Source organism: Rhamphochromis sp. 'chilingali', assembly GCF_963969265.1.
Source record: "Rhamphochromis sp. 'chilingali' genome assembly, chromosome: 8".
Taxonomy (NCBI): Eukaryota; Metazoa; Chordata; class Actinopteri; order Cichliformes; family Cichlidae; genus Rhamphochromis; species Rhamphochromis sp. 'chilingali'.
The window spans coordinates 6,370,795-6,397,331 of NC_137935.1; the positions used below are offsets into that span (position 1 = coordinate 6,370,795).

Consider the following 26,537-nt stretch of genomic DNA (forward strand, 5'->3'; position numbering starts at 1 on the left):
AAACTTTGCCTGTTCTATTTTTAAAATAATTACTTAAAATGTGTTTCTTAAAGCTTTCAGCTTTGAGGTCGGTTTCACAGTGAGCGCTCTGTTTCTATAGTCTTAAATTTAGCGCAACTAATCCCACAAGTTATCCACTTACTTTTTATAACCTTCTTCCATAAAAATGTAATTATTTAGAGCTGTTAGTTTTGGTGTTCATGAAAAAAAACCTGAAACAATCAAACAATCAAAGAGTGAATGTAATAAAAGCCAATACTAAGATGTTAGTTTTGAAGCAACGTCTCACACAGGAGAGCAATTTTAAATGAATTTACTTTGAAGTCCGTGTTAGACTTAATTAATGTATTTTTTTCTGTACAGTTTTAACAACAATGATGAGACTGTTTACATAAAAGCTTTTACAATTTGTTGAATGATAGGTTTGTAGCATAAACCTATTCGCTGGAACGTTAAGGACAATTCAACTGCACAGCAAAAAGCATTAAACACCAAGTAGGCAAAGTTCTTCGTGTTTTGAGGGAGAGAACCACGACAAGCGCCGTTCCTTCGCTTGACCCCAGTCGCTCTCGTCCGCTCCCCCGTAACACTGCTCTTTTATTGAGGTTACATGAATATACATAGGTTCATTAACATATGACGTCTACATACAAACAAAGAGTACCTTGCCTGTGCGTTGTGTAAGTGTGCGTGTGTGTGTGTGTGGGGGGGGGGGTCAGAGTGTGACCCCATAAATGACTTCCCTAAACCTGCTAATCTTGAAGTCCAGCAGTTCATCTAAACAAAAGGCACTTAGCCTAAAACAGATATAGATACGTTCATCCTACCATAAAACAATAAGACAATGTACGACCTCTCCCATGCTCCCAGAATGTGGGTGTGAAAGCCAGAGCACTCTGGAATGCACACAAAGCCTTTGAAGACTATTAAGGATCACACATCCTATCACTACACAATCGATTGTACACCTCTAAGCATATATGGTTAAATATTTCTAAGCATAAATGACAATAAACAATACAAATCTAACATTGATAGGTGTGTAGTTTTTTTAAAAGTAACTATTGGTTAAAATCAGTAGTAATCTTTATTGGATAGAGAAAAAAAAATCTAATTAATACAAGAAAAAATAACTCACTAAAGAAAAGGAATACATGACTGAAAAAACACAAATTGCAATTGTGTTGAGGTAAAAGATTTACATGTGATGGTCTTGTGTTCTACATCAGTGAGGTACTAGCAAACTAACTGTAAAATAAACATCTAATCACTGTTTCACAAGAAGCTGATGAAGACATCCTTGTTGGAGTGCTTCAACCAGACTATAACTCTGTCTGAACAAATTCATCTCTTTTAACGAGGTGTGGCCATGATATGGTATCTGCAGGGCACATTCATAAAACTGCTGTTTTCAGGAATGAGGTTTATACTGTCAGGGCCTCCAGCACAGGAAAAAGTGAAATCCTGCAGCAATGATACTATAAAGATAAAAAGCTCCATACGGGCCAGAGACTCGCCAACACAGTTTCTCTTCCCTGTAGAGATACACAAAGGACTCTGATTAAAAATAATTGCTTTTCACTGTAAATATCAAGATATTTGGAAAAAAATTATTCTTTTGCATGATTTAACATGCAAAAGAACTGGATGATCAATAACTGTGTGTTGACTCTTTACCTGCAGAGAATGGCATGAATGCAGGACTTTTCTTAAAGTTGCCATTATTGTCCAAGAAGTGCTGGGGATTGAAGGACCTGGGAGTGGCCCATTGCTTTTCCTCTTTTAGCACAGAGTGCAACAGCGGAATAATTACAGTGTCCTATTCAAAACATATATCTTGTTAGTGTTGCTGCTTTCAACATTATTCTCTGACTTGATATACAATAGATTCTGTAATACACATGAGATCTTGGAATTGAGAATACCTTTGGGATTGTATAACCCCTGAAGGATATATCATTCAGTGTGTAGTGAGGGAGGCTGAGAGGGACATGGTCAAAAAAACGTTGCACTTCATGGATGACAGCAAGTGAAAAAGGGAGGGACTTCCTGTCCTCCATCCTGGGACAACAGCCTTTTCCAATAACAGTGTCAATCTCTTGCTGCATTTTCTCTGGACACAGCAAAGCAGAAATGATTACCACTCTGATTTGTTTTATACGTCCACCAAGGGACGTATTCCTAACCATAATGTATTAGTATTGAATGTATTATAAAGTAAATTCACAGTTTTACCTTGTTTTGGGGGGTATTTAATCAGCACACTAAGAGCATATCTCAGGGTGGAGCTGGTGGTCTGTGTTCCAGCCAGAAACAGAGTCATTATTGTAGAGATCAAATTGTCATAGTGGAACTCAGTTGTGGAAATCTCCTTTTCCTGAGAGAAAAAAGTTGTCATTGTTTTTCTGTGCTTCTCTGTACTTCAATCTGTCTCTCTTTATATTTTTTCTCTTTCTGTCTGTGTGAGTGTATATTTGTGTGTGCATCTTGATCTGTTCTGGCTTCTAGCCCTTTGTTTCTGCACACCTGAGGTGAATAATCTCATCTGTTTGTCATCAGTTATTATCTTACCATCATATCTTACTTTAATAGACTTGACCCGTGTTCAGTGTCAATGTTCCCTCTGGCAGAAACATACGATTTAAGGAGTTTGCTAAAGTAGCTCGGTGCTGTGTTGTTGGTAATTTTAAATGTAAGCAACAGTATTTTAAACTGGATGTGGTATTTAATGGGTAGCCAATGCAGGTCAGCTAGAGTAATTTCCCCATGGGGATCAATAAAGTATCCATTATTATTATTATTATTATTAGAACATGGTTATGTGTGATTATTCCCAGCTCTGCTCTCCTCCTGTGTATCATTCCCTCATTATCCCTCTGTCTTTTAAGCCCTGTGTCTTCCTGTGTTTGTTGCTGGTTTGTCTGTGTTTCTTCCTCTGCATTTTCTGTGTTCCAGAGTCCATGTCCAGGGGCGTTTTACTACACTGGCCTCTATAAAACAATATAAACAGAAAATAAGCACTAACAATATATATTTATTTCGAAACAGTTTCCCCCTTTTCATTTCTCTCCTGAGAAATGAACTAATTCCTGATTTATCCCATTAACTTTACTTGCATGTGAGAATAATAGCTAAAGTATAACAAAAGAAATCCAAAAAATAAAACCTTTCCATTGCCCAAGCATGTATGTCATCCGTCCCCTCAACGGGTTGTATATTTTCAATGTTCCCTTATTATTGTGGCATAATTACTTCTATTCACAACAAATAAATCAAACAAATAAATCAAGCTCTACGACAGCACCTCACACACACAAAGTAACTCCACCAGAGTGCCTATTTCGAGTCACTTTTGCCGGTCCAAGCCCGGTGTAACAACAGAACCCAGAGCCCCTGTCGATAGGGTGTTACAAATAAGTACTCTGAGTTCCTCCAAAATTACCGGATTCCTTCCTCTGTCTCGAAAAGGAGAAACCAGCCACCCTTTGAAGAAATGTCATTTTTGGTGCTTGTTTACACAATGGTCTTTTTTTTTTCAGTCACTACCCAGAGCTAAACCATAGACCACTACCCAGAGCTCATTAGCTCTGGGTAGTGGTCTATGGTTAATCTGGTTAACCTATGTCCCTTGCAAGATGTGAGGGACATAGATTAACCAGTAAATGCTACTACTGCACATTCACCCAGTGTATATACTATATGTATATATATATATATATATATATATATATATATATATATATATATATATATAATGTTCTTCCTCTACACCCCCCCCCCCCCCCCCCCCCCCCAATTTTTGCACATGTCGAGGAGCGTGTCAGGCTACATTTCACTGTGTGTTATACTTGTATAACTATGCATGTGACAAATAAAGAACCTTGAACCTTGAACCTGAAATCAAGTAAATCAAAGGCCTTACTTTTATGCTCAGCTCTCTCTTCACCAGCTGGATATCATTTACATTACTGCAACTATCACCAATCCATCTGTCAATCTCCCATGTCCCTCTCCTCTCACTTGGGAATAAAACCCTGAGATACTTAAAGCTAACCACTAGCAGCACTTGGGTGCACTTTTCCAGCTGAGAACCTTGACCTTAAACTTGGAAGCGCCAATTCTCATTTCCACCACTTCACACTTGGCTACAAACCATTCCAGTTCAAGTTGAAGGTCATCACTTGATGTAACCAACAGAACCACATAATCTGTAAAGGTCAGGGAGATTGTGAGACCCCCAAAGTGGAATCCTTCCACCACTTTGCTACACCTAGAAATTCTGTCCATAAAAAAGTGGACAGAATGACACCGCAGCAATTAAAACAACAAACGGCTGCGCGCGCTCGGAGTGCACCAGTGAAGACAATGCATTCATCATCACAGAGCATGCCGTGAGGAACACCTTCAGGAGGGTGAACACCAGGAAGGCAGCAGGACCAGATGCAATCCCTGGCCGGGTCCTGAGAGCCTGCGCTGACCAGCTAGCAGCGGTGTTCACGGAAATCTTCAACCTTTCACTGGCCCAAGCAGTGGTTCCCACGTGCTTCAAACAGTCCATCATTGTCCCTGTTCCAAAGAAACAAACAGCCCGCTTGCCACAATGACTACCGTCCAGTAGCACTGACTTCAGTTGTAATGAAGTGTTTTGAAAGACTGATAAGAGATCGCATCACTTCTTCACTTCCTGTCACCATCGACTCACTTCAGTTTGCTTACTGGACTAATCGTTCCAGAGACGACGCCATAGCTCACCTGCTCCACACATCCCTGAGTCACCTGGACACTGGCAGAGGGAGTTATGTTAGGATGCTGTTCGTGGACTACAGTTCAGCATTCAACACAATAATTCCCTCTAAGTTTTTCACCAAGTTGACGGATCTAGGACTCAGCTCATCACTGTGTCAGTGGATCCTCAACTTCCTCACAGACAGACCCCAATCAGTGAGGGTGGCAAAACAAGTCTCCATCTCACTCAGCACTGGAGTGCCTCAGGGCTGTGTTTGAAGCCCCCTGCTGTACTCACTGTACACTTATGACTGTGTAGCCACATCAGACACCACCTCCATTGTCAAGTTTGCTGACGACACTGTTGTTGTGGGCCTGATCTCCGACAACATCGAGACGGCCTACCTGGAGGAGATTAGGAACCTGGAGACCTGGTGCCAGGAGAATAATCTCCTCCTAAACATCAGCAAGACTAAGGAGCTGATCGTGGACTTCACTACAAAGCAGGCGAGGAATTACAAGCCCCTCAGTTCTACAGTGAGGCTAGTCACGTGCTCTAATGTTGTGATGTGGACATTAATGTGCTCTCTGTGCAGAGGAGTTTTTTTTGTTTCCTGTTCTCATGCTGTCCTCCCATAGGTGCCCAGCGTGAGAAGAGGTCTCTTTTTTTCCTCTTGTACTTTTCCCATTGTTGTGTAATTTTTCAGTGTTTTCTCTGCAACGCTGCCAATCTCCGACTGTATTCCCATGTGATGTCTTTGTTGTGTGTGTAAGTCGGGGGGGGTCCTATTCCTCTGCGGGGCAACCTGCATATGGCCAATAAACCAATAAAGCATTCATTTAATTCAATCATCAGTGGCACGCCAGTGGAGAGAGTGGACAGTTTCCGATACCTGGGTGTCCACATCACTCAGGACCTGTCATGGTCCTGTCACATCAACACCCTGGTTAAGAAAGCCCGTCAGTGTCTCTTCTTCCTCAGAAGACTTAGAGACTTCCATCTGCCACTGAAGGTGCTCAAGAACTTTTACTCCTGCACCATCGAGAGCATCCTGACGGGAAACCTCTGCACCTGGTTTGGGAACAGCACCAAGCAGGACAGACGAGATCTGCAAAGACTGGTGCGCTCAGCCGAACGCATCATTCAATCAGAGCTCCCTGACCTGCTGTCCATCTACACCAAGCGGTGCAAGTCCAAAGCCAGGAAGATTATGATGGACCTCTCCCATCCCAACAATGGACTCTTCTCACTGTTGAGGTCTGGGAAGCGCTTCCGCTCCCTTAAGGCCAAAACAGAGAGAATGAGGAGGAGCTTCTTCCCCCAGGCTATTCGGGCCCTGAACCAGGTGTAGGACTGGACTCTCCCACACATATCACATCACCACATGCACTCTGTTTTTTCTTCATGCACACTTCCTATAATTTATAATCTCTTTCTGCTATTTGCACATTTTTTTTACTGTAAATTTCTAAGTTAAATCTGTAAATTTTGTATAACCTGTAAATTGTAAATACTGTAAAACCACTGTCATTTCGGGCATTGCACAGCTACAAGCATTTCACCTCATGTCATACTGTGTATGGTTGCGTGTGTGACAAATAAAATTTGAATTTGAACTCTGAACTGTTGTTAAGCACATTAGTGCAAAAGACTGTAAGTGCACAGTCCCCAACCGGAAGGGGCAGGGAAACAACTCACTTGTCCACCAGTGAAACTTCCAATGTGCAGGCGAAAAACTGAGGAGATACAAGTATACTGATTGAAACTCCAGATTGGCACTGAGTCCAGACCCTCAAAAGGAGTTTGGTTCCAGAGCCTGTGCAATGTGTTGAAATAAGCCTGACCACATCTAGCTGGGGGTCTTTTAATTTAACATCATGCTCCTTACCCACTAGAAAGATAATGTTCCTTGTCCCAAAACCCTTCTTCATAGGGATTATCTGAATCAGTTTTCATTTGGTCCCTTAGCCAGGACAAGTTTGCCTTAGGAGACTCTGTCACAAACAAATTCCTCCAACAACATGCAAACCTTTCCATCACAAGAAGGCAATTCACAGAGGAGTGTTTAAAATCATTCATAGCAAGATTAGGAAATTTTTAGCACTTTAGATTATATTAATTGCCTAGATTAATAAACACAGTATTTGGAGTTTTGAGCTTTCTTTGATAAATTATGCTTAAGTTTTCCAACCTGGTTCATTTGAATAAGGAAGGAGTCTATGTAGTCTCGTGGGGAGCTGGGGTCCAATGTGTCTTTGTGTTCTTGGATCTTCATCTTGATAAACTTTCTCACTTCTTCATACTCTGCAAAAACTTTTTGATGGGGGCCAGGAAGATGGTCCATGAGTTTCGGAAAGAGGTTGTACATCTGTTGTAAAGAAACATAGCAACATACATTCTTGTGAAGAGACAATGATACATCTACTGTGTTTGGATCATTTTTACAGTATGATTTTCAAAAGACGTATATACTATTATACAAAATATGAAAACCAAATTAAAAAGCATTTCTATTTAATTTTTAATTTACCTGACCCACAGGGCTGCTGTTAACGTTTTCTATTTGAAAAAGTATGGTAAGAAGGCGTAAGAACTGCTTGTCTTCATAGCTGAACCGTTGACCAAAAACCAGGCAGCAGATCACGTTAGACACAGTACAGCTCAATAAGAATGTGGGGTCAAATGGTGCACCTGCAAGAGAAGAGGAATCATCTGTCAGATTAACTAAGGACTTCACTTTAGTTATGACATGCCCACACTTCCAACTTTCCCACTGTTTAGTCAGTTTTTTAAAGAGATTTAAAGAGTATGTTTGTTGGCACATGGCTTTCCCAAATAACAGTTTTCATGCATTTGAATGTGTTTTCTGAGATCAGTTGTTGTGCATCCTGATGTGTTAACAACCTGAAGCTCACAAAAACACTGTTTTAGTAGATCATATTGTGTTTTTTGGGTGGCTGTGGTGGGTGTCAATTCAGTACTGGAAAATAATAGGTTAGTGGCATTAGCCCACTGTGGTATGTTTCTATCTTGCTAAACTTAAGACTGATTATATTCAATTAGTGTTATAGTGTCCTGTAATATTTAGGGCATGTGAAATGACCTTTCAGCACCTGAAATTATACCTTTTAATTTATGTATGTGAGCCCTCATATGTTCACTCTCTTCTTGGATCCATTCTTCCATCCCCTTGCGTCCCATCCCAAAGTCTCTTAGAGTGGTCATTGTGAAGCGTCGCAGCTGACGCCAGCGTTCCCCGTTACTGCTCCCTATACCTGAAAGGTTAAACCACTTATCAAAGTAATGGAAGAGAAGCCATGCTGGTTCATGAAAGAATTAAACACTAGGAAACAAAATCACTTGTGCCTTGACAAAGACAACATATTTAAGTGATCACGCTTTACCATATTTCTTGTTAGGGTTGTGTATTAATGGAGTTGGGGCTCTGCCTGTGAAGTCATCTGCTTGATCCACCAAGGCTTCTTTCACAGCATCATATCCTACCAGAACTACTGTCCGCTGCCAGCCTAGGTATACTGTCATCACTGGCCCATAGGTTTCACTGAACTAAAGATAGGTAAAATGATTTATTTAAATCATTTAAATTAAATAAATCATTTATTTAAATGCGCATTCATCTGAAATTTTGTCTAAATGCCAACATGCTGTTAAAGTTAAATTTGGTGTGTTTATAGAAAGTATGCGAGTCTCCTCAAATTACGAGAAAATATATTGTACAACTTAAAAAAACGCACAAATATTTTAAAAAGTGAACTCTTACCTTAACAAAGCTTTTAAAAGGTGCTTTTTTGTCTATCTGTAGAAGGTTTCCTATGAGAGGAAGTGCAGTGGGTCCTGGAGGCAAATGCCAGTTCCTTTTGTGTTTTATATTAAACATCCACAGCAGAACTAAGATTAAACCTGCTAAGATCACAGTTGCACAAGATTCCATCCTGCTCTATATAATATAAAAACTATAAAATAATGAAAAAAAAATACAAGACAGCAGCAAGTCAAGGAACTAGAAGCAAAAAGAAATTTCAACAAGACTCAGGGTTATGAGAAATATGAAGTTCACACTACAGCTACACAAATAAAGCAACAGAGAGCCCTGTTGAAAGAAGAACTCAAAGACAATATCAATTGGGATTAAGACTGCAAAGTCTAACTAAGAGTAAAACTATACTAATAGAACAGGATAAATCAAACTGTAATAAAAACAGAACTTAATATGCCAGCAACCCAAAAGCCTGGCTCCAAGACCCAGGACAGTCACACATAGGAGATGTTTATATTTAACAGGGAGTTTGCGTAAGCATGGAATAGGACACTGGTGAGCTTATTGATTAACCACTCTTCTTAGTTAACCTTTAATTTATTATGTTTTTTAGAATTTTTTTAAAACTGTCAAATGTTTTATTGCGGCTCCAAAACCAACAGCAGCGGCAGGCTAGACGACACACAACAATAAACACGTTAAATGCACTTCTGAGCTATTTGTTCTTGCAATCATTTTTGATAGGTCTTTATCAATTGAGTTCTGTCTTGCTGGGGGTCACAGACTTCTGCAAAAATGTACTAACATGATAGTATATTGTACAAACATGAAAAGTATATTGTTAGAACAATAAAGTTTTCACGTATAACGTGATATACCTCTGTTGTTTTATTGCCTGGGTGTCAGCTCTACGCTTCCATAGAAAATACTATGATTTAAATTTTAAAGCAAAATTTCACACATGAGAACAATTTTTTTTTTAATTTACTTTGTCCTTGTTAGGCTTTTTTTTGCGGGGGGGGGGGGGGGGGGGGGGGGGGTTGTAAAGTTTTAACAGCCATGATGAGACTATTTACATAAAAACCTTAATGATTTGTTGATAGGTGTAAAGCCATTTACAGTAGTTATTGGTTAATAATAGTAGAAATATTTATTGCCTGTAGAGGAAAAATAGTCCAATTAATACAAGAAACAATAACTCTTTTTTAAAAAAAGGAAACAAAAAACAATACATGACAAAAAACAGAAAGCACAGTTATGATGAGATGAAAGATTTACATGTAATGGTCTTGTGTTCTACATCAGTGAGGTACTAGCAAACTACTGACCCTGAACGCATCAGAAACACACTGTGATCATTTAGGTAGTCTGCATGGAATTGACTTGGCCTCAAGCAAGTTAGAGACATAGTTGGTGCTTCCAACCGTCCACTTTCCTTTCCACTTAGCGTTACAAGGTGCTGGGTCCTTACCAGCTGTCAAAGGGAAAGAGAGAGGATAACCTCGGACTCTCTTTGCAGGGTTCACGTGTGTTTACCCCAAAGTGGCGTAGTTAAAAATGTGCTATATTGACCCAAAAGAGGTCAAAGTAATCTCTGCAGAAAACCAGCTGCGTTAACATTGTGCTACACTTGTAGCTGAATAGATCATTGGAGAGAATGTTATTAAAGCAAATACTAAGATTTTAATGTTGAAACAACATTTCAGACAGGAGAGCAATTTTTAATTCATTCACGTTAATCCTTGTATTTTTTTGTTTTCTACAGTTTCAACAATGATGATGAGACTGAGTATTTATATAAAAGTCTTTATGATTTGTTGATAGGTGTAAAGCCATTTAGTAGATAGTAGTAATATTTATTGCTTGTAGAGAAAAACAGTCCATTAATCAACTCATAAAAAAAAAGAAGAATAAATGACAAAAAACATAAACACAGTTATAATGAGATGAAAGATTTTCATGTAATGGTTGTGTGTTCTACATCAGTGAGGTACTAGCAAACTAACTGTAAAATAAACATCAAATCACTGTTTCACAAGAAGCTGATGAAGACATCCTTGTTCGAGTGCTTCAACCAGACTATAACTCTGTCTGAACAAATCATGTTTTTAACGAGGTGTGGCCATGATATGGTATCTACAGGGCACATTAAGAAAACTGCTGTATTCGGGAATGAGATTTATACTGTCAGGGCCTCCAGGACAGGAAAAAGTGAAATCCTGCAGCAATGATACTATGAAAATAAAAAGTTCCATACGGGCCAGAGACTCGCCAACACAGTTTCTCTTCCCTGTAGAGATACACAAAGGACTCTGATTAAAAATAACTGCAGGGCTCTAGACTAACTTTTTGTCACGGTTGCACTTGTTTTCTAAGGTGCGCCAGCACAAAAGTTAGGTGCACCCAAATTTTTCAACCACATTGCTTACCACCACAATTTTACATATTCACTTTTTTTCGGGGGGGGGGGGGGGCAGCTGTCCATACAGACAGTATTGATTTGTAAATGACAATCTTGTCAACACAAAGTTCTTTATTTGGAGCACAGTTCTACAACAAACATAAGTGACTGAAAAAGTGCTTGTGCTTTAAGTGCTTCACTGAGCTGAAATTGAAACTTAATACATCTCAAGATATATTAAAGAAAAGGAAATCTTAATTAAAAAGACCTCAAAGTGTCTGATAAGCCTTCAAATTGAACATCTCAGTATCTGAACATCTAAACAGCTTGATATCTTATAGATTATCCTCCACTGCAGTCACATGCCCCTCAGATGGCCAACTCCTGTAATTTGGCCTTTTTCCCATTTTTTTCTTGTGTGTTCGGGATGACACCTATAAACTTCACATACGCGACATCATTACTGTATGTAGGGTTTACGTTCAAGCCATTTTTCTTGTGAAGAATTATTTCGGACGTACAATAGGCATATTGTAACATTACATAGGCAATGTTAAACTTAATCATCATCTTGGCCTCCTCTGGTGACCTGTTTGCTGCAAACGTATATGGCTCATTATCTTATGCCATCTCCAGACCAGTGTTAGACACAACCTGAGAGGTTGATGGCTCCGTGTCATAGCACTGGCTACGGACGGATCAGGCCTTAAGGAAAAAGTTATCAATCGTTCTTTTCATCTTTTATCATTACCCACAGCTATATCTACTTCTATCGGGCCTAGGCTACTCACACCTCTCTATTCGCCTGCACTTTCAAACGTACACACACGCAGGCCTACAGAAATATGTGGACCACAGCTATTCAGAGAGGTCTCTAAATGGTTTAGACCATGATATGGGCATAGTGTGTGTCTGTTGTTGACCACACGGAGACTTTCAGAGTTGTAGGGACATTTTCTTTTACTCGAATGGCTGGTCACACCGGTGCGAACTAGGATTTTTTTAGTCACACCATTGAGAAATTAGGTTGCATGTGTGTCCAAACTGGTCACATTCTAGAGCCCTGAATTGCTTTTCACTGTAAATATCAAGATATTTGGAAAAAAAAAATTACGTCAACATGCAAAAGAACTGGATGATCAATAACTGTGTGTTGACTCTTTACCTGCAGAGAATGGCATGAATGCAGGACTTTTCTTAAAGTTGCCATTATTGTCCAAGAAGTGCTGGGGGTTGAAGGACCTGGGAGTGGCCCATTGCTTTTCCTCTTTTAGCACAGAGTGCAACAGCGGAATAATTACAGTGTCCTATTCAAAACATATATCTTGTTAGTGTTGCTGCTTTCAACATTATTCTCTGACTTGATATACAATAGATTCTGTACTACACATGAGATCTTGGAATTGAAAATACCTTTGGGATTGTATAACCCCTGAAGGATATGTCATTCAGTGTGTAGTGAGGGATGCTGAGAGGGATAAGGTCAAGAAAACGCTGCACTTCATGGATGACAGCAAGTGAAAAATGGAGGGACTTCCTGTCCTCCATCCTGGGACAACGGCCTTTTCCAATAACAGTGTCAATTTCTTGCTGCATTTTCTCTGGACACAGCAAAGCAGAAATAATTACCACTCTGATTTGTTTTATACGTCCACCAAGGGACGTATTCCTAACCATAATGTATTAGGGCTCGTAAAGTAAATTCAAGGTCTTGTTTTGTAAACTTACCCTGTATTTTGGGGTATTTAATCAGCACGCTAAGAGCATATCTCAGGGTGGAGCTGGTGCTTTGTGTTCCAGCCATAAACAGAGTCATTATTGTAGAGACCAAATTGTCATAGTGGAACTCAGTTGTGGAAATCTCCTTTTCCTGAGAGAAGAAAGTTGCCATTGTTCTCAGAATATCTTTATCGTCATTTTAACAAGTACAACAAAATAAATGCAGTCCCTGCCTTGTCAAGCAAAGTTTAAAATATAATTACAAATGAAATATAAAAAAAGAGGCAGAAGACTATATTCAGTAATAATTAATAGAACCTTATTGCACATAAGCACTGTTGCACAGGATGTCACAGGATGTCATCCATTGCACAGTATTTGTCGGGCTAATTGTAGGTGATTACCTGTAATTCAGTACCCTAACAGCTGCAGGGTAGATGTTGCTATTTAGTCTATTAGTCTTTGTTCTGATGCTTTTATATCTATTGCCTGATGGGAGCGGTTCAAACAGGTTATGAGGGGGGCGTCCTACTTTCCTGAGACAGCGAGAACGGTGCAGTTGGTCCAGACAGGGTAAAGAACAGGCAATGATCCCCTGGGGCAGGGGTGTCAAACTCAAATACACAGTGGGCCAAAATGCAAAACTAGAACAAGGTCGCAGGCTAACATTAATGTTTATTGAAAAATATCTTCCTCCAGATTTAAGAATGAATCTCTTCTTATGGACTCAAATTGCTGAAAAACTGAATGTGGAACAAGCAAAGCTTAATACTAAACAATGTATATATTAGCTGTATAATACCAGTAGGCCAGCTCTAATAGTAATTTGGTATGGCTTGGCGGGCCAGAGTTTGACACCTATGCCCTGGGGAATCTTTACAATCCCCTGAAGTGGTTTCTTCTGTGCTGTTGTCCAGCTGGAAAACCACACACAGAGACAGTAGCATAGAATGCTCTCGATAGAACATCGATAGAAGGACATCAGCAGCCTTTGAGGGATGTTATTTTTACTGAGGATTCTCAGGAAATAAAGTCTCTGCTAAACCTTCTGTGCCAGCTCTGCTGTGTTCAGACCCAAGGACGTGTGCTCCGTGATGTGAACCCGGAGACGTGTCCTCCGGGTTCACATCACGGAGCTGATGCTGATGGCCAAGGAGATGTGGGGGCCACCTTTACCCTTTCTGTGCGATTTTTCAGAACTCCAGCGCTTCTTTGTCCTTGTTGGTCTCTCCTCATTTTCCTCTCTCTATTTTTTCTTTCTGTCTGTGTGAGTGTATAATTGTGTGTGCATCTAACCATGTCTGGTGTTGCAGGGGCAGAATCTGTTCTGGCTTCTAGCCGTTTGTCCCTGCACACCTGAGGTGAATGACCTCATCTGTTTGTCATCAGTTGATTATCTTGCCATTATTTTTTATTATTTATTTTTTAAGATGGGAGAGATCCTTCGATATTCATCTGAGCATTGAACTAACTACATTAGTGAAACCAACTTCTCAAGTAATAAGTTTGATTATGGTTTGTTCCTTGATTTTAACTTAGTGTCATGGTCTGGGTGGAATGCAAATATATTCTAAGCCCCGTTTACAGCTACCAGTCACACTCTTGTTTAACCTAAAGCAACCTGTCAAGCACTTGTAGATTCAGGCACCGAACAGAGTCTCATTGGCAGTGAGCTAGCCAGACAACTGAACATCTCACTGGTTAAGCTAGATCCACCCATTCCTGCCAAAGCCTTAAACGATGAAGGTTTTGCCCACATCAATCATTGCACTGCGCCCGTCGCATTACTAATTTACTTGTAATTACATTACAAACCACGGAGAGACTCTCAACTTTTTCACATTTCATTCTCCAGATACACCACTCATCCTAGGTTTTCCTTGTTTGGAGGTTCACAATCCTCTCTTAGATTGGTCCAGCCAAAGAATTGTTATTTGGAGCCCATTCTGTCATGCCAACTGTCTCGTTTCTGCTCGCCAACCTCAGGCTCCTCAAAGGCTGTCCGAGGAAAACACAGCCGCTGACCTCTCCACTGTTCCCTTTGTGTATCATGACGTGCAGCCATGGAGAAGTACATAAGGGAGTCTCTCACAGCCAGCATCATTCAGCCATCTTCCTCCCCGATAGGGGCCAGTTTCTTTTTTGTTGACAAAAAGGATGGCTGTCTCCGGCCATGTATTGATTTTTGCAGCTTAAATGACATTACAGTTAACTCATTCACTGCCATTGACGTCTATAGACGTCAATTACGTTTTCAATGGGAGGGGCTAGAATACAACCTCGGGCAGCTTGTCAGTGAACATCAGACTGCTTGAAATGTATTTTTCACAAAAAGCTCGTTTTCTCCCTTTTTTTGGTCAAAACAGGCATTTTTGGTGGAACCCACCTCTCTTCTACAGCTGATTACTAAAGAACGGAAAATGGTAGAAACAAGCTTTTTTTTTTGGGATGGAAGAAGAGAGTCTGTTCTTCATTTTGGTAGGTTCAGCGTTTATGTGATCATAACACACAGTTTTCTGTGGCTCTTCAAAAATGAGTAAAAATGCTCAAAAACCCTGGCAGTGAATGAGTTAAGAATAAATAACCTTTACACCTCATCAGCTCCGCAGTTGAACCACTCCAAAGCGCCACAGTCTTCACCAAACTCAACCTTCTAAACCCATATCATCTGGTTCAGATCAAACATGAGGACAAGTGGAAGACAGCTTTTGAACACACACCTGGGACACTTCAAATATCTGGTCATGCCATTTGGTTTAACTAATGCTCCAACATTATGTCCCCACAGCATGTTGCTTTAAGGCTGGCTGAAAATCTGCTCCATGGTCTCCATAAACTCCCGCACGTTTTTTCTTTAGCTACTGCTGGTGCTACACTCTGCTGGTAGCCAAAAGTCCATACAGTTGCTTAGGCAATGTAGGTGCAGGACACAGCTAAATTAAGAATATAATTTTTAGCACTTTAGATTTTATTAATTACCTACATTAATAAACACAGTAGTTGTAGTTTTGTGTATTCTTTTATATATTATGCTTAAGTTTTCCAACCTGGTTGATTCGAATAAGGAAGGAGTCTATGTAGTCTCGTGGGGAGCTGGGGTCCAATGTGTCTTTGTGTTCTTGGATCTTCATCTTGATAAACTTTCTCGCCTCTTCATACTCTGCAAAAACTTTGTGGTGGGGGCCAGGAAGATGGTCCATGAGTTTCGGAAAGAGGTTGTACATCTGTTGTAAGGAAGCATAGCACCATACATTCTTGTAAAGCATGTACTGTGTTTGGATAATTTTTCCAGTATGATTTTCAAAAGATGCAGGACAGACTGATGTATATATTCTTATACAAAATATGAAAACCAAATTTAAAAGCATTTAATTTTTAATTCTGCTCCCACTTTCAGTTACCTGACCCACAGGGCTGCTATTAAGCTTTCCTATATGAGAAAGTATGGTAAGGAAGCGCAAGAACTGCTTGTCTTCATGGCTGAAACGTTGACCAAGAACCAGGCAGCAGATCACGTTAGACACAGTACGGCTCAATGAGAATGTGGGGTCAAATGGTGCACCTGCAAGAGAAGAGGAATCATCTGTCAAATTAACTAAGGACTTCACTTTAGTTATGACATGCCCACACTTCCGACTTTCCCACTGTTTAGTCTGCGCTTCTCCGTTTCAAACTATTACAAGTTTGGTCAATCAACTTTTAAAAAGATTCAAAGCGTATGTTTGTTGGTTTTCCAGAAAATGGTGTTTTCATGCATTTGACTGTGATTTCTGATATCAGTTGTGCATCCTGATGTGTTAACAACCTGAAGCTCACAAAAGCTCTCTGTTTTAGCAGATCATATTGTTTTTTTGGTGGTGGTGGTGGTGGTGGTGGTAGTGGATGTCAATTCAGTAGTGGAGAATATTGGGTTAGTGGGATTAGCCTACTGTAATATGCTTCTGTTTTTCCAAAGTGAAGACTGATTATTTTCCGTTAGTATTGTAGTGTCCTGTTATGTTCATGGACAGCTTATTGTGTTTCCTTTTTGGTTATCTGGCATGATGTGTCAGTGACTTTAACACTGGTCCTTGTCTCTTTCTTTAGAGCATTCTCATGGCAAAGAGTGTGTACATTTGGGACAACCAGAGTTGTAGATGAAAATCGGTATATGGGTGTGGTCACTAGGGATGATAGTGTTCCATATAGTGTTTTATATATCAAAATATATATGTATTTGTTAGGGGTGCAACGATACGCAAAATTCATGGTTCGGTTCGGTACTTTGGTGTCACGGTTGGATATTTTTTCGATACAAAAAACTGTTCATGCTTTTTTAATTTGTCATTTATTAAAATTATAAATATATATTTTAACTCAAACGTACAGTTTTTAAATTTAATGTTGCTGAAACAACAAAGGGATAAAATAATAAATCTATCTGATCGAGAAATCACTCATCGTTGGAAAAGAGAGTTTATTACAGAGAAATGGTTCTTTTCAAAATAAAAGCTATACTATACGCTTCTTCTGGAGTATATTCTCAGCAGCACATTAAACATATCAGGTCCCCATAAGAAGAATCATGTGCTAACGGCTGTCTAAATGACTCAGGTAAAGTTTGTAGCATGCGTGCTTGTTGTTTTTGTCTGCTTCCACTTGTCTTTGCACTAGGATGATGTCGGCGTAAATGTGCAGTCATATTCATTTTGTTCCCACTAGTGCTGTCAGCGTTAATCTCAAATGACGTTAACGCCACAACACGGCAAATCTCCGTTAACGAGCTACCGCGGATCGCCCCGTGCGTGGGGCTGGACGGCGTCAACACGTTAACGAGCAAACTGCGCTAACGCAGTAGTTCCCACCCATGTAATTGAGCATTGCGTGGCACATCTGACATACTGTTTTACTTTGCTTACCTTCAGGGTCATACTTCACATGAAGACCAAAATAGTTCCAAAGGCCAGATCTGAATGAGGGTGGGGGAGGTTCAATTTGCCATGTTGCAATGAGCTTAGCTTCTGTCTTGCTAGCTTGCGCTGCGCTCAGTGGATCTGCGCTGGACAGTGCAGCCTAGGCAGAGTAGTCGAACGCAGATCCACTGAGCTAGTATTTGTTTTCACTTATCAGCATTTCAATTTTTTAATATGTTATATACATATAGGTACCATGCTGTTCATAGTAAACGTAGCTTGGCATATTGCACAGTAGCCCTTTTCACATCAGCTGAAACTATACCTTTTAATTTATGTATGTGAGCCCTCATATGTTCACTCTCTTCTTGGATCCATTCTTCCATCCCCTTGCGTCCCATCCCAAAATCTCTTAGAGTGGTCATTGTGAAGCGTCGCAGCTGACGCCAGCGTTCCCCGTTACTGCTCCCTATACCTGAAAGGTTAAACCACTTATCAAAGTAATGGAAGAGAAGCCATGCTGATTCATGAAAGAATTAAAGCACTAGGAAACAAATCACTTGTGCCTTGACAAAGACAACATATTTGAGTGATCACGCTTTACCATATTTCTTGTTAGGGTTGTGTAGAACTGGAGTTGGTGCTCTGCCTGTGAAGTCATCTGCTTGATCCACCAAGGCTTCTTTCACAGCATCATATCCTACCAGAACTACTGTCCGCTGCCAGCCTAGGTATACTGTCATCACTGGCCCATAGGTTTCACTGAACTAATAAAAAATTTTTGTTTTAATGATAAGCATTGAGCTTTTTATGAGTTTTATGCAAAAACACACTGCAGTAATTGCACACCCTTAATAAAGTATTCTGATTCTGAAGTGTTAAGATGCTGTTAAATTTAGTCTGTTTGAAGACAGTTTTTACTCTCCTCATATTACAAAATATACTATTGTAAACTTACCTTAAAAAGACTTTTAAAGGGTGCTTTTTTGTCTATCTGTAGAAGGTTTCCTATGAAAGAAAGTGCAGTGGGTCCTGGAGGTAGACGCCTGTTTGTTTTGTTTTTTACATTAAATATCCACAGCAGAGCTAAGATTAGCCCTGCCAAGATCAAAGTTGTAGAAAATTCCATGATGCTGTATAAACTTTCTTATCTTAACTGTTATTATGTTGTCACTTGCCAAGAAATAGTTTCAAATGCCAGACTCGAAGGCAAACAACTGAACTAACCCAGAAAATACGTCAGTCTAGATGCAAAAGTAAACAGAAAATGAACACTGACAGGGCACACACAAGGTAAATAAACAGACTGTTATGTTACTGCTTAGTTAATTTCATGTTTTAAATGTTAGTAAAATGCGCCACCCTGTGGCCCCTTTAAGTCGATATTTTGTGACAGTAGAAGAAGAGTTAGACAGGAAGTTCATGTTTTCTTGCTATGCTGTTTCAAGATGGCTGCTCCACATTTGTGTCCTTCTTTGGGTGTTTGTTAAAGCATTGTCTGTAAGTATTTAATGGTAAAAAGCAATGAGACACTCCAAGTGTTGTTTTTATGTGTGATGGACCACAGTTAACAAGTTTTCTATGTGCTATTCATATGTAAATAAGATCGCCAGTTCATATGCTAATTAGCGGTGCTAATCGTCATGCTAGCTTCTCAAATGCATTGTTAGGTCATTGGCACATGTTGTTGTTAAAACAGTACAGATGAGTAATGTACATTTCCACATATGCTTTATTGTTACAGTTTCACAAAATGAAAGAACCAGTAAACTTCATAAGATCTCATCTATTGTCTGGAGTTCCTAGGTTCATGTTTAGCTGTGTGGATAGCTAGTCAGACTTCTAGCGAGGCCATTTCCACAGACACTCTGACAAAGTTTGTAAAGACAATGACTTTCTTAACAATAATAATACATTTTAATTAAAAAAAATAACCTTTCAAAACACTCAAGGACACTGTACACAGCAGAATAGAGACAAGCAAAACAACAACAGGCATAGCAATTTATAAAATTATAAACATAAAACGTAGAGCAAATTTAAAATAGCAGAATGGAGAAGCTCATGTAAAGTAGACTATTGTGAACGGGTGAGTTTTGAGTCTAGATTTAAAAAGAGAGAGGGAGGTGATATTTCTTATATGAGGGGAAAGGGAATTGCAGAGTCGAGGAGCAGAGCAGCAAAAAGCCCTTTGCCCCATGGGGGCTAGCTGGGGGGAAGGGACAGATAATAAGCTCTGTAATAGGAGACTGTGAGCTATGTGATGTAAGGATTCCCAACTTCCTTTTCTGAAGATTAAGATTAGCTAAATGTCATTTTTTGCTTATTGACATAAATGTTTGTAAACCAGTTTTACTGAAACTGTTTTTGTGTGAGAACACAATGCAAACTGTATGTAAGGTTCTAGAATGATTATAGGAACAAAATACCTGATCCCTGTGAAGCAAGAGAAGTTAGCAAAGCAAGTTTGCCTAGGAAATAGCAGCTGCCAGGGTGATGTGTAAGTAAGATCAAGAAAACTTTCTGAGAAAACTTGTGGGATTGCTAAAAATGCAAATCAAACACAAATCCCCAAAAAGCCTTCAGTTGATCCAAGATGCTCTTGGAATCATCCCTTAGTTATGCTGTAATACGCATACTCTAATGGGGGCTTCCCATGATCCACTGAGCATTTCTTCTTCACTCACCTTTTTTACTCACTTTGTGTTTACACACCACTCCGCATTTAATCATTAGTCATTATTAATCCCCGGCTTTCTTCCACAGTGTGTCTTTCATCCTGCCTGCCTCCTTCAACCTCAGCCTTCAACCTGGCTGTTCCTTGATTAGCCTGTTTGTTTGTTTTTCCTGTCAAAAGGTAGTTTTTCCTTCCACTGTCAATTGCTTGCTCATAGAGAATCTTTTGATTGTTGGGGTTTTCTCTGCATTATTGTAGGGTCTCTAGCCTTACAACGTAAAGCACCTTGAGGTGATTGTTGTTTTGATTTGTCATCCATCCATTCGCTTCCGTTTATCCTTTCCAGGGTTGCGGGGACGCTGGAGCCTATCCCAGCTGTCATAGGGCGAGAGGCGGGGTACACCCTGGACAGGTTTCCAGTCTGTCGCAGGGCTAACACATAGAGGCACAGACAACCATTCGCACTCACATTTACGCACAGATTCACACCTATGGGCAATTTTGATTAATCAATTAACTTGTTCCCACTAACTGCATGTCTTTGGACTGTGGGGGGAAGCCAGAGTACCCAGAGGGAACTTCAATGATAGAGATGTAATGACATTGCTATTTTAGCTGTTACTCAAACTGTTTTTTGTCTTTTCAGTCAGATTTATATCTACAAGAAATGGTACAACTTGTTCCTTTCAGTGTGGGTAACTCTAACAGGAAAAAGTTGTACTTTACTGTTTGTCCTGGCTGTCAAACAGTAAAGTAATGCCAAGCAGTAAGACTTTGGGTATTTTAAAGCAGTCATAATATAATTTTAAAAAAGTGATGCTTATGATAAAAAAAATGAATGGATGTCTTGACTATAATAATCTGCTTGATACACACATTAAGCATGTGCATTTTCAGGTTATGCATATCCCCCTCTTGTACAGATTTGCTTCAAAATCCCTCCTCCCCAGACCCTGGCCTATGTCTGCACTGCTGCAGTTTGTTTGTTCTAGAGAGACAAGCACAAAGTCATGTTGACAAAAGGATTTAATGTGTTAACCTTTAAACTGCATTCCATGTATAATTACACTGTGCACACAGGTGAAAGGGTAATTTCCAAAAGCAGGGCAGAAGACACTGAGAGAAATGTGGACGAGAAAAAAAACATTCAGTTCAGTGAGATCATCTTTTCTCAAATTTATGACACAAATCCAAATCTGAGAAGAAAAAAAAACAAAAAAAAAAACATACCCAATTTCCTTCAGGATCAACCTTCAAGATCAATAAAGTTTTATTGAATTGAACTGAAATCTGAGACTAATATGTTCTTATAAATGTCTGTGTGACTGGAATCAGACTGCTGACCCAGTGAATATCAAGTCATCATGGCATGGAAAAAGTGATACAACACAGACAGTGTTTACAGGAGTAGGGCTTATTTATGATTAACCTGAGGAGCATTGGCACAAAGCCAGGAAGCACACCTTTATTGATTGCTAAATTAGTCCTACAGATTACCCAACAGCTGATTAGTAAATAACAACATACTTATATTACAAACATCAATATAAGGAATTTGAAAGCCCTGTCAACTAAAAAGCAAATCCTCCACAGTCAAATGCATCAAAGTCGGAGTCTCCTTCGAAGTCGAAGCTGTTAAAGTGTGGGGAATCGACATCCTGGCTGCAGGCATGGAAGGAGCCCCCAGCAGAAAGCTCAGAGAAGCCCCCTGTGCCGTGGGCAATTTCTGGGGGTCTTGTGGCAAGGGGAGAGGAAGGGGAGCAGGAATTGAGGTAGCCCAAAGCAGAGGAGGCTGCTGCCCCTCCCATCAGTAAGCATACTGCCCTCACTGCCCGGGCATCACTGCTGTTGCCATGGCGAAGACAGTCGGACACACGGTGAGGTGGTGCCACAGAAACACTACGCAGAGGCTGCCGTGACACATTTGCTGTAAAAGATGTAAATGTTGTTAAATTCACAAATTTATGTGTAGTTTGGCTTATTTACCAGCCAGACAGCATATATTATACTAACTGGCTACTATAATACTATTATACTACTACTGGCAATAGTGTATATGTGTGTACTAGACTTAGTATTCATAAACTACTTAAATTAAATGGGACACAGTAGAAATACAATTAAGCTATATTTTTCATTACTCAAAATTAGATCAAAACACGATTAACCCCAACTCTGCCTCTGTGTGCTCTGTTACGGCTTTGCAGGTGCTTAAGGACACCATCTGTCATGCTCAAAACAACAGAGCACTAAATTATAAAGGAAAAAACAAACATGAATTGTCCAAATGCATCACATTTAGCAAATTAAATTAGTCAGAGCTTCAGTAATTAAGATGCAGTTGTAACTGTAATAAAGCAACAGCTGTGTGACAGATGTGATAATGTGTAGTTTTAGGCATAAATGCTTCAGAAATGTGTATTGTCAAATTTCTGAATGTGCTTCCCATTTGTTTTATTCACAAATCGTTTTATATCCATTAGTTCATTAATTAACCAGATTAGAGTTTTTGTTCATTTGTCTTGTTTTTTCTGTTTTGTGAAATTAATCAGCACCCTTCTTCAATCTACTGTCAAGTAATTACAAATGGCCTAAGAGCTGACCTTGGTTTTGCCCTCTCTCTCTGAAGGAGCCTCCCCGTTCAGTGACCCTAGTCAAAGGAGGGGTGCCCTCACCAACCCTTGGTGACCCGGGGTCTTTATCACTGGCAGAGTCGGGCAGGGGGTCTCTATCTGTGATGCAGGGAGTGAGGCTGCGTTGTCTCTGAAGTGTCAGGGGTGACATGACACCCTAGCAAATTGGAAAAAGTAAACGTTATTATATGACAGAAATAAACAGTCTACAATTGGAACAGGAATCTAACAAATTAGCAGTGAGAAACATAGAGAACACAATTTGTTTTAATATTAAATAAAACAGTGCTACCTAACTCACCTCTCTCACTTTCCTGATGACCTTCAGCCAGAGCCTGTGAAAGATAATGACATGTCATGATGTTTGAAACAGATCCAAAGTTTTATTTTTTATTTTTTCAACAGCAGAAAAGCCTGATAATCACGTGCAGTAAATTTATTTGGTAACAAATAGAGCAAAGGAAACCTAAATTTCAGAATGTATGTGTGTGTAAATATGCCACCATGTGCAAAACAACTGATAGTGAATGGGTAAAGGACATCTGAGCTCCAGAGGGAAGGAGACAAAGAGAGAGCGTGAGACCTACGTGCAGTCGTCTGGGTTGTCTGAGAGCAGCAGCAGGAACTTGTTCTGTGGCAGGATAAGAGCAAAGCAGCAGTCCCTCCTGCCCCCTGGAGGCAACTTGGGCAGGTCAAGTATTTCTCGTCCCTCTGCAATTGACTCACAGCTGCTATGTAGTGCTACTACTTGGTCTGGAGGGGACTCTGCATCCCGGCACACCAGCAGGTTACCCTCTATGGTCAGCACAAGGTACTTCTCCTTCCACTGCTTAAACATGAAGCCGCCTCCAGAAAAAAGAAAACAGTACAAGTAGGCTCATAAATAGGAGATGAATCAAAAAGTGCCAGAACAGCCAAAACAAGCTGAACAGGAGGTCCTTCTGACTAATCAGACAAACAAGTCCCAAAAAAACAACTGTAAAAAAATAACTGTAGCAAAAGCACAGAGAAAATGTTATGTTATGTTCTGCCATTTATCATATCATCTGAAGTTGTTTTTTCTGAGGCTTTTCAGTCTGGTGCTGTTTAGTCTGACTGAAAGAAACTGATGGACATTATGGACAATGCCAGGCATCCTCTGCACACGGCCATTAACAACCAGAAGAGTCTGTTCAGTGACAGGTTGCTTCTCCCAAAGACAAGAACTAACAGACTTAAAAACTCCTTTGTCCCACACGCCATCAGACTGTTTAACTCCTCTCTGGAGGGGAGAGGGAGGGGAAACAGGAGGACAAAGGAGGGGGGAACAACTAAGCTGTGGTGCCTCTTCACCTCACTGTGCAATACCTTTTGTGCAATACTTTTGTAAATAGTCAACGGTGCAATAGACTCAATACTTGAAATGTGCAATTCACTTGTATTTTTATTTTTATTCCTATTTATTATATTTATCCCCTTCGTATATTTTATTTATATTGTCTCTGTATTTATATATATGTGTGTGTGTATAACTCTGTAACTTCTGTCGGTGCTGTGCTTTTTTGGAAATCGAATTTCCCAGAGGAACCCACCCGAGGGATTAATAAAGTTCTATCTAATCTAATCTAGTCAGAAGTCTCATGTGTTTTTCAATGGAATGTGATGTTTTTTGTTTATGGTTTGACATCTGAGACCGTTTGATCTGATGTCTGACGATGGTTTCCTGAAACCTGAAGATGTCTTAAAATGTACACCATAGCACTGATCAATGACAGTTGATCTGATCTCACTCCCTTTGTTTGTCAGTGTTGTTAGTTTCGGTCATTACTGTTTATAAGGTTAGGGAAACTGGCATTCAGCTGACACTGAAGAAGTCACTTGGATGAGTGACGAAACATTTGTTGCACTGAAAATGTTACATCCAGATGAACAGAATCAACTTTTTGAGAATTCCTTACCTGGATGATTGAACATGAATCAAGATACTTCCGTATTAGTAGTAATGTTACTGCTGGCATTGTATGTCCAGAACTATAACGGTGTTGTTTGTTTGGTTGTATGCTTGTACTTTCACTAACTTAACTGAAAGTTTCACAAACAAATAACACAATTGTTTAATGAGCAGGTTCTTTGATAGAAATGTTCTATTTTTGTCAGTTTCAGTGATATAATTGGATACTTATTGCAGTGGCATAAACACAACTATAACAATGTCCAATAAATTGTTTGGGGGGTTTTATGAGCACAAACAGCAGCCTCAAAATCACACTGATTAAAAATTACAACAGTCAGAGAAAGTCACAGGATCAACTTATGAAAACAACAACAACAATACCAATAATAATACAAAAATAATGATACCTTGTCTTTGAAACAAGGCAGATCCATAATATCAAAAATCAATAGAAACAGCTTGAGTCAAATGTAATGCGTTTTTGTATTAAAAAGAAACTGAAATATTCTCATTTTTGGAACAATGAGTTTTCAGGACAGGACACACACGACGGTGTTAGACTGCAGACAGTAGAAGGTGAGCACATGTTGATAGACAAGATCTGCTTTATTTCTCCATACAGCGGATTAAAGCAGGTGGATTTGCAAGCGAGCAAGGGAGGGGGGTATAGGAATTTTTGATTGATTGTTTGTTATTATGGCGTCTACTATACCTGGGAATACTAATATGACAACAACTGCATTAATTTGACTGCAGATTTCAACCTTTAGATTAATATCCCTAAATTTTATTAGCTCTATTAGTCTGCATAAGTCAAGAGAGGAAGAAAAACATTTGAAGTACCAAAATAGCTACTTAACTGTTATCAACTGTGACACCACTCTGAAATGAAAACAAGGGCAATAAAAAACAGATGTAATATAAGTAAAGAGAGACGCTGGCCAAGAGCCGGTTCATGACTTGGCTTGAAAATCATACTGGCTGGCTCTTAGGCTGACATTGCTCATGTAAGAGTTGGATTGGTGTTCTGAGACAGTGTTGTTTTCCACCGATTGTGAAGTCAGCAGCCATATAATCTATACTGGCTTTAAAAGAATAAACACTAAGAATTTATTACACCTTGGAGAAAATAAGCATAAGACAATCAGAAAATCTAAATTAAAGACATAGTTTGGTCATATTTGACAGCAAAGCAACTGAGATCTTCAAAAAGCCTATATAATTACTAACTTTGGCCTAATTTGCAGAATGAGCACAAAAGGACAGTAAACAAAATCAGACCAAAGCATTCACATCAAACTTTACATGACGACTGCAGAGGGGTTACTGTGGATAAAAGGATAGAAGCAGCCCTACCATATTTTTTGAGGAAGCCTCGATGAACACCTGCTGTGCTCATGTCTGTGGTCATCACAGCAACAGGAACTGAAATGAAAGGCAGAGCACTGATGCTGAAAAATAGGGTAAGAGAAAGAGGGAGAGGGAGAAGCGGGAGAGAGAATAATCCCCACTATTTAGGCCTTCCCTCTTTAAACCCATGCTGTTGTGAGTGGAATTAGAGCCATGCCTGGTTATGCACATATAAACATCATATGAGCATAAGAGGCCCAAATAATCATCACAGCAAAGCATAAATCCCACCAAAAAGATGATTTATGGTTTATACTGCAACCATTACCAGATGTCATGTTGGACACCCTCCCTGAGCAACATACACACACACACGCTTCAATTTCCAGTTCCACACAGAAAATATGAGAGGTGCATAATTGCTTATC

At 39.7% G+C, this 26,537-nt stretch overlaps 2 protein-coding genes across 2 annotated transcripts; both read right to left on the bottom strand.

Moving 5' to 3' along the window:
- Positions 1 to 476: 476 nt before the first annotated feature.
- LOC308401840 (cytochrome P450 2F3-like) lies at positions 477 to 18,673 on the bottom strand. The gene is made up of 15 exons (XM_080890288.1): positions 18,475 to 18,673; positions 18,121 to 18,283; positions 17,842 to 17,991; positions 16,026 to 16,186; positions 15,672 to 15,848; positions 12,634 to 12,775; positions 12,319 to 12,506; positions 12,071 to 12,212; positions 7,852 to 8,001; positions 7,257 to 7,417; positions 6,918 to 7,094; positions 2,236 to 2,377; positions 1,926 to 2,113; positions 1,678 to 1,819; positions 477 to 1,535 (listed from the first exon to the last, which is right to left on the bottom strand). The coding sequence occupies exons 1-15, from the start codon at positions 18,643 to 18,645 to the stop codon at positions 1,354 to 1,356; spliced, it is 2,436 nt and encodes an 811-aa protein (XP_080746414.1). The 5' UTR covers positions 18,646 to 18,673; the 3' UTR covers positions 477 to 1,353.
- Positions 18,674 to 18,923: 250 nt separating this feature from the next.
- On the bottom strand, positions 18,924 to 26,175 carry LOC308401287 (uncharacterized protein). Its single transcript, XM_080889443.1, has 5 exons — positions 26,116 to 26,175; positions 23,414 to 23,672; positions 23,128 to 23,161; positions 22,797 to 22,983; positions 18,924 to 22,120 (listed from the first exon to the last, which is right to left on the bottom strand). Exons 1-5 carry the CDS (start codon positions 26,168 to 26,170, stop codon positions 21,765 to 21,767), a joined length of 891 nt encoding a protein of 296 aa, XP_080745569.1. The 5' UTR covers positions 26,171 to 26,175; the 3' UTR covers positions 18,924 to 21,764.
- Between the last annotated feature and the right edge of the window lie 362 nt (positions 26,176 to 26,537).

Coding starts and splice junctions, on each gene's coding strand:
- LOC308401840 (XM_080890288.1), bottom strand. CDS start 18,645: ATGGAATTTTCTACAACTTTGATCTTGGCAGGGCTAATCTTAGCTCTG. Junction 7,418..7,851: donor TCACATACATAAATTAAAAG/GTATAATTTCAG, acceptor CTTCTCTTGCAG/GTGCACCATTTGACCCCACA. Junction 1,536..1,677: donor ATTCATGCCATTCTCTGCAG/GTAAAGAGTCAA, acceptor GTATCTCTACAG/GGAAGAGAAACTGTGTTGGC.
- LOC308401287 (XM_080889443.1), bottom strand. CDS start 26,170: ATGACCACAGACATGAGCACAGCAGGTGTTCATCGAGGCTTCCTCAAA. Junction 22,984..23,127: donor TCATCAGGAAAGTGAGAGAG/GTGAGTTAGGTA, acceptor CCAATTTGCTAG/GGTGTCATGTCACCCCTGAC. Junction 22,121..22,796: donor AGAGAGAGGGCAAAACCAAG/GTCAGCTCTTAG, acceptor CATCTTTTACAG/CAAATGTGTCACGGCAGCCT.